General features: G+C 28.8%; 1 protein-coding gene across 1 annotated transcript; it reads right to left on the bottom strand.

Annotated features, from left to right (window-relative positions):
* Positions 1 to 92: 92 nt before the first annotated feature.
* On the bottom strand, positions 93 to 14,533 carry LOC123258793. The gene is made up of 3 exons (XM_044719007.1): positions 13,491 to 14,533; positions 8,024 to 8,436; positions 93 to 4,278 (listed from the first exon to the last, which is right to left on the bottom strand). The coding sequence occupies exons 1-3, from the start codon at positions 13,627 to 13,629 to the stop codon at positions 4,099 to 4,101; spliced, it is 732 nt and encodes a 243-aa protein (XP_044574942.1). The 5' UTR covers positions 13,630 to 14,533; the 3' UTR covers positions 93 to 4,098.
* Positions 14,534 to 14,766: the final 233 nt, after the last annotated feature.

Raw genomic sequence — 14,766 nt, forward strand, 5'->3', positions numbered from 1 at the left:
TACATTAATTGAAATTTTTAATGCATTCCCTCGTAAACAAAATAGAACCAGCAGGACATTTCAGAGGAATGGAAACGAGGAAAGACATTAAATTTATTTATAAAAAAAAAATATATTTAAATAAGTATTAAAAAAAATTATGGCATATATAATAATTTATTACTGGTAGAAAATCTTACAATTCACCCGCTGTCTACGATGGAAGTTGTTCAATAAATTCAGAGTGGCAGTTTTTTAATTAATAAATGCAATTGAATCCATCGAGACACCGCGGCGCAAGTCAATTAAATGCCTCATTAATGAGAATAGACAAAAAAGAAGTAAAGTAAAGATTAAAAATAGGCAACCTCTGAAAAATATCCATCGTAAAAAAATCTCAATTGGTCCGGTAAAGACTAGTCGATTTTAACCTCTTTAGCGCCGGAATTATTATTATTATTATTTCATAAAATCTGAATCTTATTTATATTTGTTTATTTATAATTACTTTATCCAACAGTACGGTAGTAGTACAAAAAACTTATAATAATAATTAATAATCGTAATTAAATCATAATAATCATAGTGATGATAATAATAAAAAATAATAATAATAATGATGATAATTGTTCTTAATAAGACAGTAATTAATTAATAAACTTATAATTAAACATAACGCAGTATCGACAAATATTGTTTGCTTTCTTTATACTTGAGGAGGGAAGAAATAGTTCCGCAAGCCTCCGAGAGATCATTTGAAAATGCAATTATAATTAGTAATAATAATCAATAAAAAAACAAGTAATGATATAGATAATAATAATAATAATATAATTAATGTAATAGTTAATCATTAATTATTTATTTGTTGTTATTAATTACTCTTGTTAATAACACTGATAAATGCGCAAGTATGGTACGTTGGTTGTCTTTAATTTTTAATTAGGGGGCCGGAATTACAATATATTTAATGGTTACTTTTTTACTATATTTAAATATTTATTTTTAATTATTACGAGATCACAGTGACGCTTTGACGCGCGGGGATCCTGGGCTCGGCTGAATTTTTCACAAATTTCGAGCTAAAGAAATCCCTCTTTTTTTTATCAATGAAATTGGAATAAAAATGTCATTTTAATTTAAATAAATTTGCTTTAATTAATGACAAAATTATTCAAATCTCATAATATCAATTAAATTATTTCGTTATTATATTATATAATTAAAAAAAAATAACCCAGCCGATCCTTGATCCGCATAGTCACAGTTACAGCTTATATCCCACCTTAACCTCCGTTTTTTTTGTCGACCAATCGCATTTTTTTTCTTATAGTAATTTTTTTTTTTATTACAATTTTTTCATGATACTGAAAACAACAGACACAAATTTTTATAAAATCATTTAAGATTTTTTTTTTTTAAATAATTAATTAAAATTATTTTGTCCACTGTTTTCATTGTCATATTTTTCCACTAAATTTCTTAGCACAAATACTTTCATAATAAAAAATAAGCTTTTCATCGATTAATTAATAAAAATATACAAGTATCTAATTACATATTTTGGCTGTAGAAAAATAATAAATTTACTAAACAGTCAAAAAATAAAGAACGGAGCAGGGAAAAAACTGTAATAAATTTAATATTTTAAATATATCATCGTTTTAATAAATATATTATTCGATGAAAAAAAGCATTTTATTTACATGCGTCTCACTCGATAAATTGTCTTATTTTTTATTTTTAAATTATTTAGTTTTATTGTTATTTCATATACTGTATATTTTATTTTATTTATTTAATCGTTGTACCAGGAAGAGTCACTATTAACCAAATCAATTGTTTATTTTATTTAAAAAAATTAATTAATCGGTCTCTTTTGTATCTAATTAATTAATTAAAAATTTCAAATAAATCAATGAAAAATGAGACGTTTAATAAAATAAAGAGCGTCATGAAATCTCGATTCGGTGACCATTGAGATTGAATTTTACGAGAAAACCTAGACAACCTCATTTATTAATAAACGTTACCTCTAAATAAATACTATTTTTACTGCAATACTTGATTACTTTTGACTTATCACTTAGAAAAAAATAATAAAATAATATTAGTCGTAAAAAAAAACGAACGAGCCGAAAAATATATACGTATTCAATTCAATATATAATAATAATAATAATAATAATAATAATAATATAATAATATATATTAATATTTGTTAAGGATTATTGTTTAAAAAAGTAAGAGAGAAAAGGCGGCAACTGAAATAAGTCGCGGTAATGCAGTTTTGGTCAACAATCGTCTGGCTTCGCGATTTAAATACACTTTTAAATCGGACAATCCGCATATTTATTTTTATTTATATTATATACTTTAATATATATTTATATACATAAATATATATATATATATGTATATATACATAAATATATATATATATATGTATATATATTTTTTTTAAGGACTAATCGAGGGAGTAAGAAATCGGGACGTGAAAATCACAGTTTAAAAAAAACATAAATTTAAAACATAAAAAAAAAAAAAATAAAAGTAAATATAGAAACATAAAAATAAAATGAATAATAAAAATTTCTAAAATCCAAAGAGAAAAAATAAGTATTATTTTAGCGCTTTGTTTTTAAAATTTATTACTAAAAAATCAGCATTGAAAGGACAGTGAAAGCGTAGAGATAATTTTTAAAAATCTTAAATAAAGAATAGAATAAAAAAATAGTTCGGGAAAGGGGGACGCCTCGAAAAAGATTAATTTTAAGAGTCGTCCGCTGGTGGGCAAGGGCGCCACAATATAAGAGCTAAGCTACCGGAGATCATTTGAAAACTGTCCACGGGCCTCGCAGCGAGCCAATTAAGAAGCTGCGATCCTCGAAATTCTATATATCAATTATCAATTATCTACCTTTAATTAATAATTTAAATTTATCATATAATTTAATTTACTTCGACTTATTACTGATTTATTACTTTAGTTATCGACTTTTTCTATACAACAAAAACTAATTAAAACCTCCTCCACGTAATCCTCCACAAGTCTTGCCACATTTTTTCCGTAAACGTGTGTTTCTTTCCGTTTTAAATTGTTAAACTTTTTTTTTTTTTTTTTTTTTTTTTTTGGAATACACTCGACTTTTATTTATAAGTAGTCTTATTATTTACAAAGTTCTACTCGGAACGCGAGTACGAGCACTTTCAAATTTAATTATCATTTTAATTTGAATATACAATTTTTTAAATTACTTGATTTATAGTTTACTTAATTACACATATTTATCGTTAATTTAAATACCGTTATCCGTCGTTACTACTAATAAAACAAATAGAATAAAATAAAATAAAATAAAACAAAGCTAATCACATTAGCTGGTAATCTGAGTTCACGAGTAGACGTTATCAAAAGTATCATTAACTCTTCGTCGACAAAGAATTAACGAATCACAAAACCCGCTTTATGCGTATTATTAATTTTACTTTTTAATTGTTTTTAATAAAAACAAAAATCACACTACTTTTTTTTATTTAATTATTTATAGACTCCTTCTAGTTTAATCCATAATGAGATCATGGTTTGATTATTGGGTTAAGTCCTCTTTGGATCTCGTCCTCAGCTCCCCCGTTAAGCCCTTCTTATTATTCTTTTTATTACAACTAAACTTTTATTAACCATTCATTAATAATAATTATTATTATTATATAATATTTAATATCTTACGACTATGTATTATCCATATCCATTATTTTATAACTTATCATTTATAATTTAATTAATATCCCTTAAACGTAGTAGCTATTATTTATTTGTATTATCGTTAATTAACCTCAACGTACCGATCAATTAAATTAATCAATTTCGTGATACGTCTTACGCGGTGTTTTGAAAAATTATTTTGGTTAGAAATTTAAATACGCGAGTAAAGGTGTATAGTGACGCAAGATCCTCTTGACGTTTCGTCATGGGTATTAATGGTCAACTACCTTGTTGACTCGGGTGTCAGTGATTCAAGCTGGATGATGCTAATGTCCTTAACATCACCGTCGTCATCATCATCATCATCGTTAGTATCATCATCGTCATCGCGATTTCATAAAGTTTTGCAAACTCTATCGCAGACGGGAGACCAATCTCCAACCCAGGTACAGAGCCACTGTTGTCCAGAGTGTCTCTCGCAGAGGCGCCGGGATTAACATTGACAAAAAGCTGTCCGATGACGGTGTAGTTGTTGTCACACTTGGGAATCCAGCGCCGAAAAATGGCAATCTCGATTTTTCAATCTCTGCATCCTGGAACAAATAATAATTTGTTTTTTTTTTTTTAATACTCGGGCGATAAAAATTAAATTATAAATAAAAAAAAAAGAACCGAGAAAATTTTTTAAAGAAAAAAAATGTTCTTGAATCAAGTATATAATTTTGAAGAACTTAATGTTCTTGAGTTGAGTAGAAAAATTCTTGACTTGAAGAAATTTTTCTTGATTTAAGGAAATTTACTTGATTCAAGAATTTTTTGTCTTGATTCAAGACAATTACCCTCTTCAAAATTATATTCTTGGTTCAAGAATTTTTCTCTTAAATCAAGTTAATTTTTTTTTCAGTGTAATTTGTTTTTAAGGTAGAGAAAAATTTTTTCAAACGAAACATTTTGTTTGGTTTAATCAAATTTTACTTTAGCCAAAAGAATTTTTTTTTAATTGTTTTATTGAATAGAAAAAATTCTTAAATTAAATAGTTTTTTTTTTTTTTTTTTAATGTCAAAAACGCTAGTTCATTTCAGCCCAAGCAATAAAAAAAAACTTTAGCCATGACTTTTCGGTCAATTAATTGCATTCTATTCTTTATTGTCTTAGTTATTTTTTTTTCTTCTTCCAACTTTCTCCACCTTATAATACTCTTATGTTCTATCTGCAAAATAATAATCACACTCAACTATTATATTTATACTATACAGTTGTATTATAACTACCACAGTTACAGTTATAACAGGCGTCGTAGTAACTTCCGATTCCCGTTTTCATCTTAATTCTCGCTCGGTGTAATCGCGAGAAAGTCCAATCTTCCTTGCCCACTTTTATGGGTATCACGAGTAATATCTAGATGAGAAATATATATTTATACCCTGTACCAGATACGGAGTCTCTATACCCGCTATAAATATATTTTTCCTTTTATTTTCGTCCCCTTTTTCTCTCCCCTAAACAAAACCCTCCAATTTTTGCTTCTCTTACAAAAAATAATTTTTATTATAGTGGATATTTACTGTCGCATTGTAATTAAAGTTGTATTAAAGACAATAATATCAAAAGTATCCATATTATTAATTAAATAAAACAAATGCATGGTAGTGGGCACGCGCTCAAGCCCATCGATATGCCCGGTTAACTTTCACGTCAGGGGATGTAGTTATTTAGCTTGTTACATGCTCACTTACACCGCAATGCGTGTAGAAAGTATTGTTACGCTTTTTTATTTATCTTTCAACACTTGTATTACATAATGCCTTAATTAATCATTGAAGCTCGTAAATTCCGAGCGAAAAATAATCAATAGCATTAACATTTGCTTAAAAACTCTACATTTATTTTTATTTTAATTATATCATTTATTATCATTTAGTGCTAGGAATCTAAAATAGATGAATAATATGACATTGACTCTTGGAGAGATAATGACGGAGTTGTAAATGCGTATTAGTTCACGCAAACAAAGGAAATTAATCATGCGCGGTTGATAATAATAATAAAGTTAAGTTACTTATATTTGTTAAACTGTAAAAAATCGTGGAGCGAAATGATTTTTAACTGTTTTCTTCCAGAGTTAAATTCATACAAATAAAGATTATATTTAAATTTTAGCTAAAAAAAAACTCTATAGAAAAAAAAAATTCTTGACTGGAAGGTAAATTTTTTTGGCTCAAGAAAATATTAAGGAAGATTGAAAATTTTTTAAATGAAGTCAAAGTTTCTTAAGCCAAGAAAATATCTTCGTGCTCCAAAATAACTTTTGTCTTCCTTAAAATTTTCTTAGTGCAAGAAGTTTTTTTTTCTGTGTAGATTTATTTGGTACGCGGTGTTTGAATTTTACAAGTTTTATCACTTTTAATTAAGAATTTAATAAAGAGTAAATAAATAAGTAAGAGCAAAAATGAATTATACGTTAAGTTGAGGCAATAAATGTGAATTTAGTTATCACGGAATCCCGTGGGTGTAATAAATATCGACACTATGACCCGACGATAGAGTGTATTTATAGAGCGAATACTGTGACTCTAGTCGGGCTTTTATTTTTCTTCATCCCTCCAGATCCCTTGCTATACACAGTTTGTCTCATATATTCTCACCCTCGTACTTGCAATCCCAAATATACGAGTGTTGATCAAATATGTATCCGAGGGTATAAATATAAATATTATTTAGTAAGACCGCAAATGCTTTTCTTTCACTTAATGCCAGTACAAGTATTTATTAAGTATTAAGAGCGACGGAAAAAAGTTTTAACGGATTTTCACTTTATTTTTGATGGACAATAAAATCTTATCGATTAAAAAAATTGTTAATTATTTTTTAATAAAATTATCATATATTTAAACTGAAATTTTTTAATTAATTTATTCTTTGAAAATTCTTAAGCTGATTAATAAATTTTTTTTAATTACTTACAAGCAAAAAATTATCGGATAAACATTTGAGTGTTATTAAAAAAAGGTCGCGATGAAAAATAAGTTCTTAAACTAAACAAGTATCATCTTTGATCTCTCCGACACTTATTTAATCCTTAATATCTGAGTACACTGGGAATTAAGCTGTGGTAATTGAGAAAATAAAGGGAAGAAACAAGTGAACCGTGTAATTGAAAAAATTGTTAACTTTAATACCGAGAATCTATTTATTTTCTTTCTTCTATATTCCCATAAAAAAACAAGACAATAATTATATGTCCATTGTTTTAATAGTATTATATTATATTTAAGATGAGGTAAATTCAAACGCAGTAATTTGTCGTTGATAAAATTATAAGGGAATACTTGCCAGACACCCAGTAATTAATTTCAGACGAAAGTTTTCGAGCTTAAACTTTTAAATGTGTAAATATGTGTATGTATATTTTATAAGTGTAGTAGAGTGTAATGTACCCGCAAAACCGTGGCATTTTGGGGCGAATTGAAATGTAAACGAGAAACAACTAATGTTTGGATGTGTATGTGTGTGTAATGTAATAATACCCTCCCGTGTGTACACAAGGAAACCAAGTGGCGAGTTTGCAGAGTGAAAAGTTGGAAAGTTAGTTATATTATACAGCGTGACGTTTTCCGCCCATTCGTACTCTGGGGAAATACTTTGAAGGTATGTATATGAAACTATGAGACTACTCGGATCGTTTTACCCGACGCGGTTCGTACTTGACGCAAATTTTACAGTGACAGCTCGTCAAGTCTACACGTATCAACGTCGTTACTGCTTGCTGTTAAATTTTTTAATCCTTCAGAGAGTTTGCGTGCATTTTTATTTACTTTTTTGTTGAAATTAATTATTCGTAAAAGATAAAATTATTTTCTTTGTTTTACTCAGAGGTTTTTATTGAATAATTTATTTTTAATTAATTTTTTCATTGCTGAATTAATTAGCTTTGTATTTTTTAATGAAATTGGATTATTTATTTTAAAAAAAATGTATTTATTTATTTAATAATTAATTTTATACCTGGTCTTATAATTTTTGAAAATTTTATTTAATCAGATGGAATTAGAAAAAAAAATTAATTGAGTTCAATCTTATCCGACGGCAGAAAAAAATTTGGGTCTTTTAGTAAAAAATAAAGTAATTAAATAATTTTTTAGCATCAAAAAATGATTAATTTTCAATTTATTGAATAAATTACTTAATTTTGAGGCTAGGCTTTTTTTTATAAAGTTATTTTAATTATTTCAAGCAAAAAAAATCAATCAAAAATTTTTCTGACATGTTTAATCTCTAATAAATTCTCTAGAGCCTATGATTAATTTTTTTTTTAAATTATCAGAAAAAAATCTTACCTTATTCTTAGAAGCGTGAAAATCGTCGGCAATATTTCTAAGATTGGCGCCAACACTCGCCCACTCGCGCTCATTGCACGAGTGCCCGAGATGTCTGCAGCAGGCGGTGGAAATGCTGTCAGACCTGCTGGTGGCGCCCTTTTCGAGGACAGAGCTCTCAGACGTGAGCCTTCGTCGCCGCGGCCGCGGCCTCGGGCTGGGCACTGGCGCGCTGCACTCGGGGAACTGGAAGGCCGCGTCCCGCGTCGGGCTGCTCGGCGCCGAGACGGTCACTTGGGGCTCAGGCGACGGCAGCTGCTGGACCGCCGACAGCACCAGGTCCGGGAGCGGTAGACGCGACAGGTCCGAGTCTATCAGCACGATCGGGTGGTCACGACTCGCTCCCGTCTCTCCTCCTCGCCTTGGCAGACGGTCTAAAAAAATAATAATCGAATAATTAACTCTAAGTTTTTATTTTAATGATGAGAAATTTTTACGGCAGCACTCGAATTTTTTTTTTTTTTTAACCAAAACTTCAAGCTGAGTCATGGGAAAAAATATGATATGATATTTATTGTTACTATAAATAAATATTGATGCATTAATTGTAAAAAATTTGACTCTGAGTCACTCTGAGAAGGTTTTTATTTATAATATAATAAATAATTAATAATTTTAAAAAATTGCATCAATATTTTTTTTTATCAAAATTTTGTTCAATGTTTCAAAGTCAAACTTTTAAAAAAATATAATTAATATCTACAAACTTGAACTTCATAAAAATTTTTTAAAGTATTTGTTAAAATGTTGGCTTATGAAACTTGTTTCAACAAAATAAAAATTTATTTTTGTCAAAAAATTCAGTATTGGAATATTTTTCAGAGTAAAATCGATATTCACTCTCAATTTTTTATTGTGTAGATACAAAAAAAAAATTGTTTTATGAAGTCATAAACTCGGTGCATGTGTTATACTGCAAATATCTCAAGTTTATCGAGTCTAGACTCGAAGACGAGCCCCAAGGCACAGAAAATTCTCCCGTGGTTTCTCTCCTACTTAAAATCACTAATTTAACTTGAATTATTGATTCGAAAAATCAATTTTCATCTACTTGTGGATGAATTATAATTTAATATTCATGTTTATTCGCAAATAATTATGATAATTATCAAAGTTTGAAGCATAATTCATGCATGAAATAAAGAGGAGTTGAACAATTTCAATTTGTGGTGTCAATTATAATAGTTAGGCGCTCCGTTTCAAGTAAAATTTTTTAAAATACAATTTTTTATTGTAAAAAATAAACGTCCAAGAATTTCTTTCCATTCAATTCAATTAAATTTTTTTTTCAGTCTAAAAATTATTTCTAGCCATCCTTAGAATATCAAAAAGTCAAAGTTCAAATTATCTGTACTTGTGTCTCTAATCAAATTAAAAATTTAGCATGGTAAATTTTTCATGTGACAGACAGAACATATAAAATATTTCTTCTCATCATAAAAATCGTTTGATTAATATAATTAAAAAAAAAAAAAATCGTATTTTTAAGCCAAGTGATTTACCGATGGCATTTTGCATACATTATCAATTATTATTTATATATTGAGTGTATATAACAAAGTGTTATGCCCTCGGGTAGTGTATATTGTTCGCGACTTATGTGTGCAGTAGCATCCTTGACATTTACAACGAGTTTACTATCTTTCACTTGTGCAACACATTAACATCTATTGCAAAAGTATTACACTACACGCATTTTATTATTTTTTGCCGTCAAAAAATTCCAAATAAAATAAAATTTTCCGACCAACAAAGTCCAAGCCCAGCAATTATAAATTTACCGTGTAATAAATACATTAGATATCATTTATTATCCTACTATCTATTACTTGTGAATTAAAAAAACAACTAGACACGTGGACCCGCATGGCATTTTACGTCGAATGAACTAGTACAACACACCCTTGAATCAACAATAATATAAATAATAATAATAATAATAATAATAATAGTAATGACAGTTGAGACAACAAAAATGACTCATAAATTTATCCTTCACACTTGCATATGTCTCTTTATTGCAACTTAACCGATGCGAGTATTATATCAGTAGAGTAATACTCGATTTTAATTCTCAACAATGAGAGTGAGACTAAGCGCTAATCCATCTTTTGCTTCATATTTATGTTTTATATTATCATTATTATTATAATTTATCTTCTTATCCAATCTAACGGATTTTTATACAAAATTATTTATTGTAAATTATAGCAGAGCGTTATCTGAGTTGAAACTTGTCGATAATTTTTTTGTATTTAGCTGCAATCCGGGGGCATTTACGCGGCTAATGTTTCAATGTGTGCAAATGCATGCTATGTGCTTAACTATGTACTAAATAAAAGTATATAAGTCGCTTTCAGCACAAAGAACCTCACTCAAGGCTATTGTGCCGCGTGTTAACTTATAGACGTTGATGTTGATGTTGATGTAGATATAGATATAGATGTAATGTGTAAAGAGTAAAGAGTAAAGAGGACAACTGTGCACGCGTTACTCCCTCATATCATCATATCAGGTCCTTAAATCCCTCTTTTACTTGCCTTGTATTTTCAATACACAATGTGGTTGGCAGTTTTAGCAATATAATACCACTTTGAGTAGATATTATTGTATTATCGACATATTTAACTTTTAACACACGTGCGACGGCGTTTGTAAAACGTCGTTTTTGTGCTTTACATTGTATTGTACTTTTAATATATTTAAGAACTCCTTTTATTTTTTATTCTCGAGTCAATTGATGCAGTCAAAGTTTATGTAATTAATTGTTTTAATTTTTTTTATTGAACACGTGTTAACATAATTAATTTTATGTATTATTTTTAATTATTTATAATAAATTTTTATAAATCAATACTTTGTATTGTATTTTTCATTTTTTTTTTTGTTACTTTTAATTGATTTTTAAGTATTCAGAAATAATTCAGAATAAATTTTAATTATAATTTTTATCCAATCAACTATGAACATTATTTATTATTAAAAAATTCATATTTGAATCAATTATTTCAAAAAAATTTGTTACAATAAAAATTTCAAAGTTCAAAAATTAAAGAAAATTTCAAATCTCAAAAATAAATTTTTATAAATCATTATTTTGTATTGTATTTTTCATTTTTTTTTGTTACTTTTAATTGATTTTTAAAACAAGTATTCAAAAATAATTCAGAATAAATTTTAATTGTAATTTTTATCCAATAAATTGTGAACATCATTTATTATTAAAAAATTCATATTTAAATGAATTATTTAAAAAAAATTTGTTACAATAAAAATTTCAAAATTAAAAAAAAATCTTCAAAGTAAATTTAAGTTAAAAAATTTTAATAAAAAATTAAAGAAAATGTCAAATCCCAAAAATGAACGAATATTATATATTCAAGCAAATAGATAAAAAATCACAAATTGTGACTAGCGGGTATTACCCGTCGGATGACGAGGTTGTATATTTAACCAAGTATTATCTAAATATAAAATAACTAAACATACGTTTAACATATAGATATTTCAGTCATTGATTAATTGGAGTAAAGTCAGTTCATATAAAACAGCGATAGGTATAATTGATTGGAGAATATAAGTAAATCGATATGGATATGGATACGAAGGATCATGTAAGCGTGAAATCGGTAGAGGCGTGACCGCAAACTTCTCTATAAAGTTGTAGAGATACAAATGTTAGGTCCGCGAAACTGCACCAGCCTCAGCCTCTACTCGGTGCGGTGCATGTACATATGTACTGTACATAGAGTACAGACTACACACCCGGTGTAACCTCACGAGCGCGTGCACAGCTGTACTCGTTCTATAAATATTCAAACTCTCGATCTGATGCAACAGCACGCGCACCCTCCGTACTCAACTCTGCTCCAGCAATTCTCTCTTTACTCTTTACTCTTTTACTCACTTGATATTCCTACTCTCTTCTGGACTGTTTTGTTTTATAGTCAGCGAACCATGGTTATTGACCCGTCACTTGTATTTTTGTTTTATTTATTTTTTTTAAATTATTAATTATTAATTAGTACTCTAATTTTTAATTTATCGCGGTATATTGTGTTGCAAAAATTTTAATTTAAATAAAAAATAAAATAACTATGAAAAAATAATAATTTTATTTCAGTCCGTTGATAAATTGAACAAGTCGATTCCAGTCGAGTGCTGAGATAGATAAAGTTTTTTTTAAACGCTATCAAGTCTGTCTATGACACTTGATATTTAATTTGTCAAGCGAATAAATTATAAATACGACGTACATATAAATATAAATATAAATAAAAATATAAATGGTTTTTAGTTTTAAAATATTGTTTGATAAATATCACTGTCACTTGAACTTCACGAATGCAACAACATGACACTTATTAATATTTCAATAGATAATATTAATTTATATGATTGTAATATAATAAGAATAAGTATGAGTACGAGTAAAAATAACAGATTTAAAAATATATTAACAAATGTTACGAATTAAACTCAAGACATTTAAGTAATTTAATAAAACTTAACGCAAGACAAATTTAAGTTTAAATTGTCAAATGACATCACTCACAATCACTTTAACGACATAAGACATAAGGCATAAGGCATATTTAATACTCATAGTCCGCTGAATATATTCTAAATTGTGAGATACTTTTTTAAGGTACGATAAATATGATTCACTATTTTATTTTTCTTTATTTTATTTATCTGTTACGCTTAAATGCAAAACAAAGTTTGTTATAAATTTATTTTATTTTTCTATTACAATTGTTTCATTTTTATCCAACTCTGTCAATTTTCAATCACCGAATTCGTAACTTTAACTTCTGACAGTTGCAAGATTCCATTTTTTTTTTCAATTTTCGAGTACAGATTTTTATATAAATTTCAAATTCAAACTATTGGCGCAACCTTTTTGACAATTAAAAAATTTTTTTTTAAACTTATACCAAAGTTTTTTCTGTCAGTTTCATCCAACTTTAATCATAAATTAATTAATTTCAATCCTGTCAACATTCAACTAATTTAAACTCACAAATTTTCATCATCTTATGTTACAATATTTTGATATCTATAAATTTCTGACTTAAGTTCTAAAATTTTTTAATTTTAATTCCAAGTACAAACGTTCAAACTTTGACTTATTTATCATTTTTTAACTTTGACATATTCAATAAACTTAAAATTTGTTGTCAATTGTTGTCAACTCTAACTTATAGATACAAATTTATTCATTTCAATCTCAATTTCAAGACTTTCAACTCCAACTTTTTCTGTCAATTTTAAACTCTAATTCAAAGTTAAAATTTTTTCATTTTCATCTCAATTTTAAAACTTTGAACTCCAAATTTATCCTATTCTATCCCTTCGTCTGTGCCCGTCACCCAAAGAGTGACCCTTCAAAAAAACCCCTTAAATAACATAACATTAAAGTACTCACGGTTGCGAGAGGGATACTGAGCACTCCTACTCCTGAGGACCTGTTGCAGTGCCGCGTAGAGGTCCAGCATCAGCTGCTCTAGCTGTTGGCTCTGCGCATCGGCCTCGTCTTCAGACGGCAAGTTAAACGGAATCGCCATGCTCGACAACTATTTAGCAAATACGGTGTAGTTAATTGCACTTAAATTCCAACAAAAACTCAACCATTCAATGTCTCTCACTGTCACCCAACAATTATTACAATAATCGTCCCATAAACACTTGATTTATTATTTTATTATTTTCAAATTACCATAAACTCAAATCCTAGCCCTAGTCCTTACAAATAATCAACAAACCCCTCGATCGAGTCTATGTCTCACTGGAATGTCAATATTAATAATAATCTTCATTATTCCCTCCAGAAATGATAGTGTCAGCCAGACAAATATACTTTAAGATTTAGATTTTATTTATAAACAGCGACGTCTTCTGAAACGTCGATACGGAGGGTCTTCGAATGGATCTATTTCCATAAGTCCCTCAAGTATCGCGATTTCCGCGATTCAGCTCCAAAAAAAAAAAAAAAATAGATTTATTTTCCCCAAAAGTCTTTTGGTCTTTATAATTTTATCTGAGTCTAAGCCTTGAATTTTATCTACAGAAATGTCACTTGAAAATGCAATTTATCGTAGCACAATCAATCACTTAGGAGTCTTGAGATAAAATAAACTCACAAATGATCACAGTTGTCCAAGAGTAATTAAAATAAATGCAATTAACATTAATGTAATTACAATAGTAATTTTTTTGTAAATGCAAATCACTATGCAGCGATGTAAGATAAAAAAAACAAAAATTTTTCTAATTGACAATTTACAATGATAGTTTACTACTGAGTGAAATAAACAGCACGAGAACTCGACTGAGCTAACGAATAAACGCGTCTACTCTCCTCGAGGTCTGATGTGGCAATGATCGTATACGTATCGTATAGTAAGCAAACGTTGCTCCCAAACCGAAACTCCCGACTAACTCTATCCCCACCAGCTGGTAACTACTGTAGCGGCCCCCCACCCCGGGGATTTTCACGCTCGCTCCCCTCCGAGCCGCTACCGTGTAGTTGTATCGCGCGTAGCGAAGGGTGAAGGGGGTAGTTCTGCGCGCGCACCGCGTGGACCGCGAGCTAAGAGTTGCGAGTCGCGGCTGCCACGCATAGCACGGACTGTAATGTAACGGAGCAAGGATATAATAGGAGTCAGGCAATGCAAGGGTAAGGGGTTTTATTTCTATCGGAC

Source organism: Cotesia glomerata, linkage group LG2 (genome assembly GCF_020080835.1).
Source record: "Cotesia glomerata isolate CgM1 linkage group LG2, MPM_Cglom_v2.3, whole genome shotgun sequence".
NCBI classification, from domain to species: Eukaryota; Metazoa; Arthropoda; class Insecta; order Hymenoptera; family Braconidae; genus Cotesia; species Cotesia glomerata.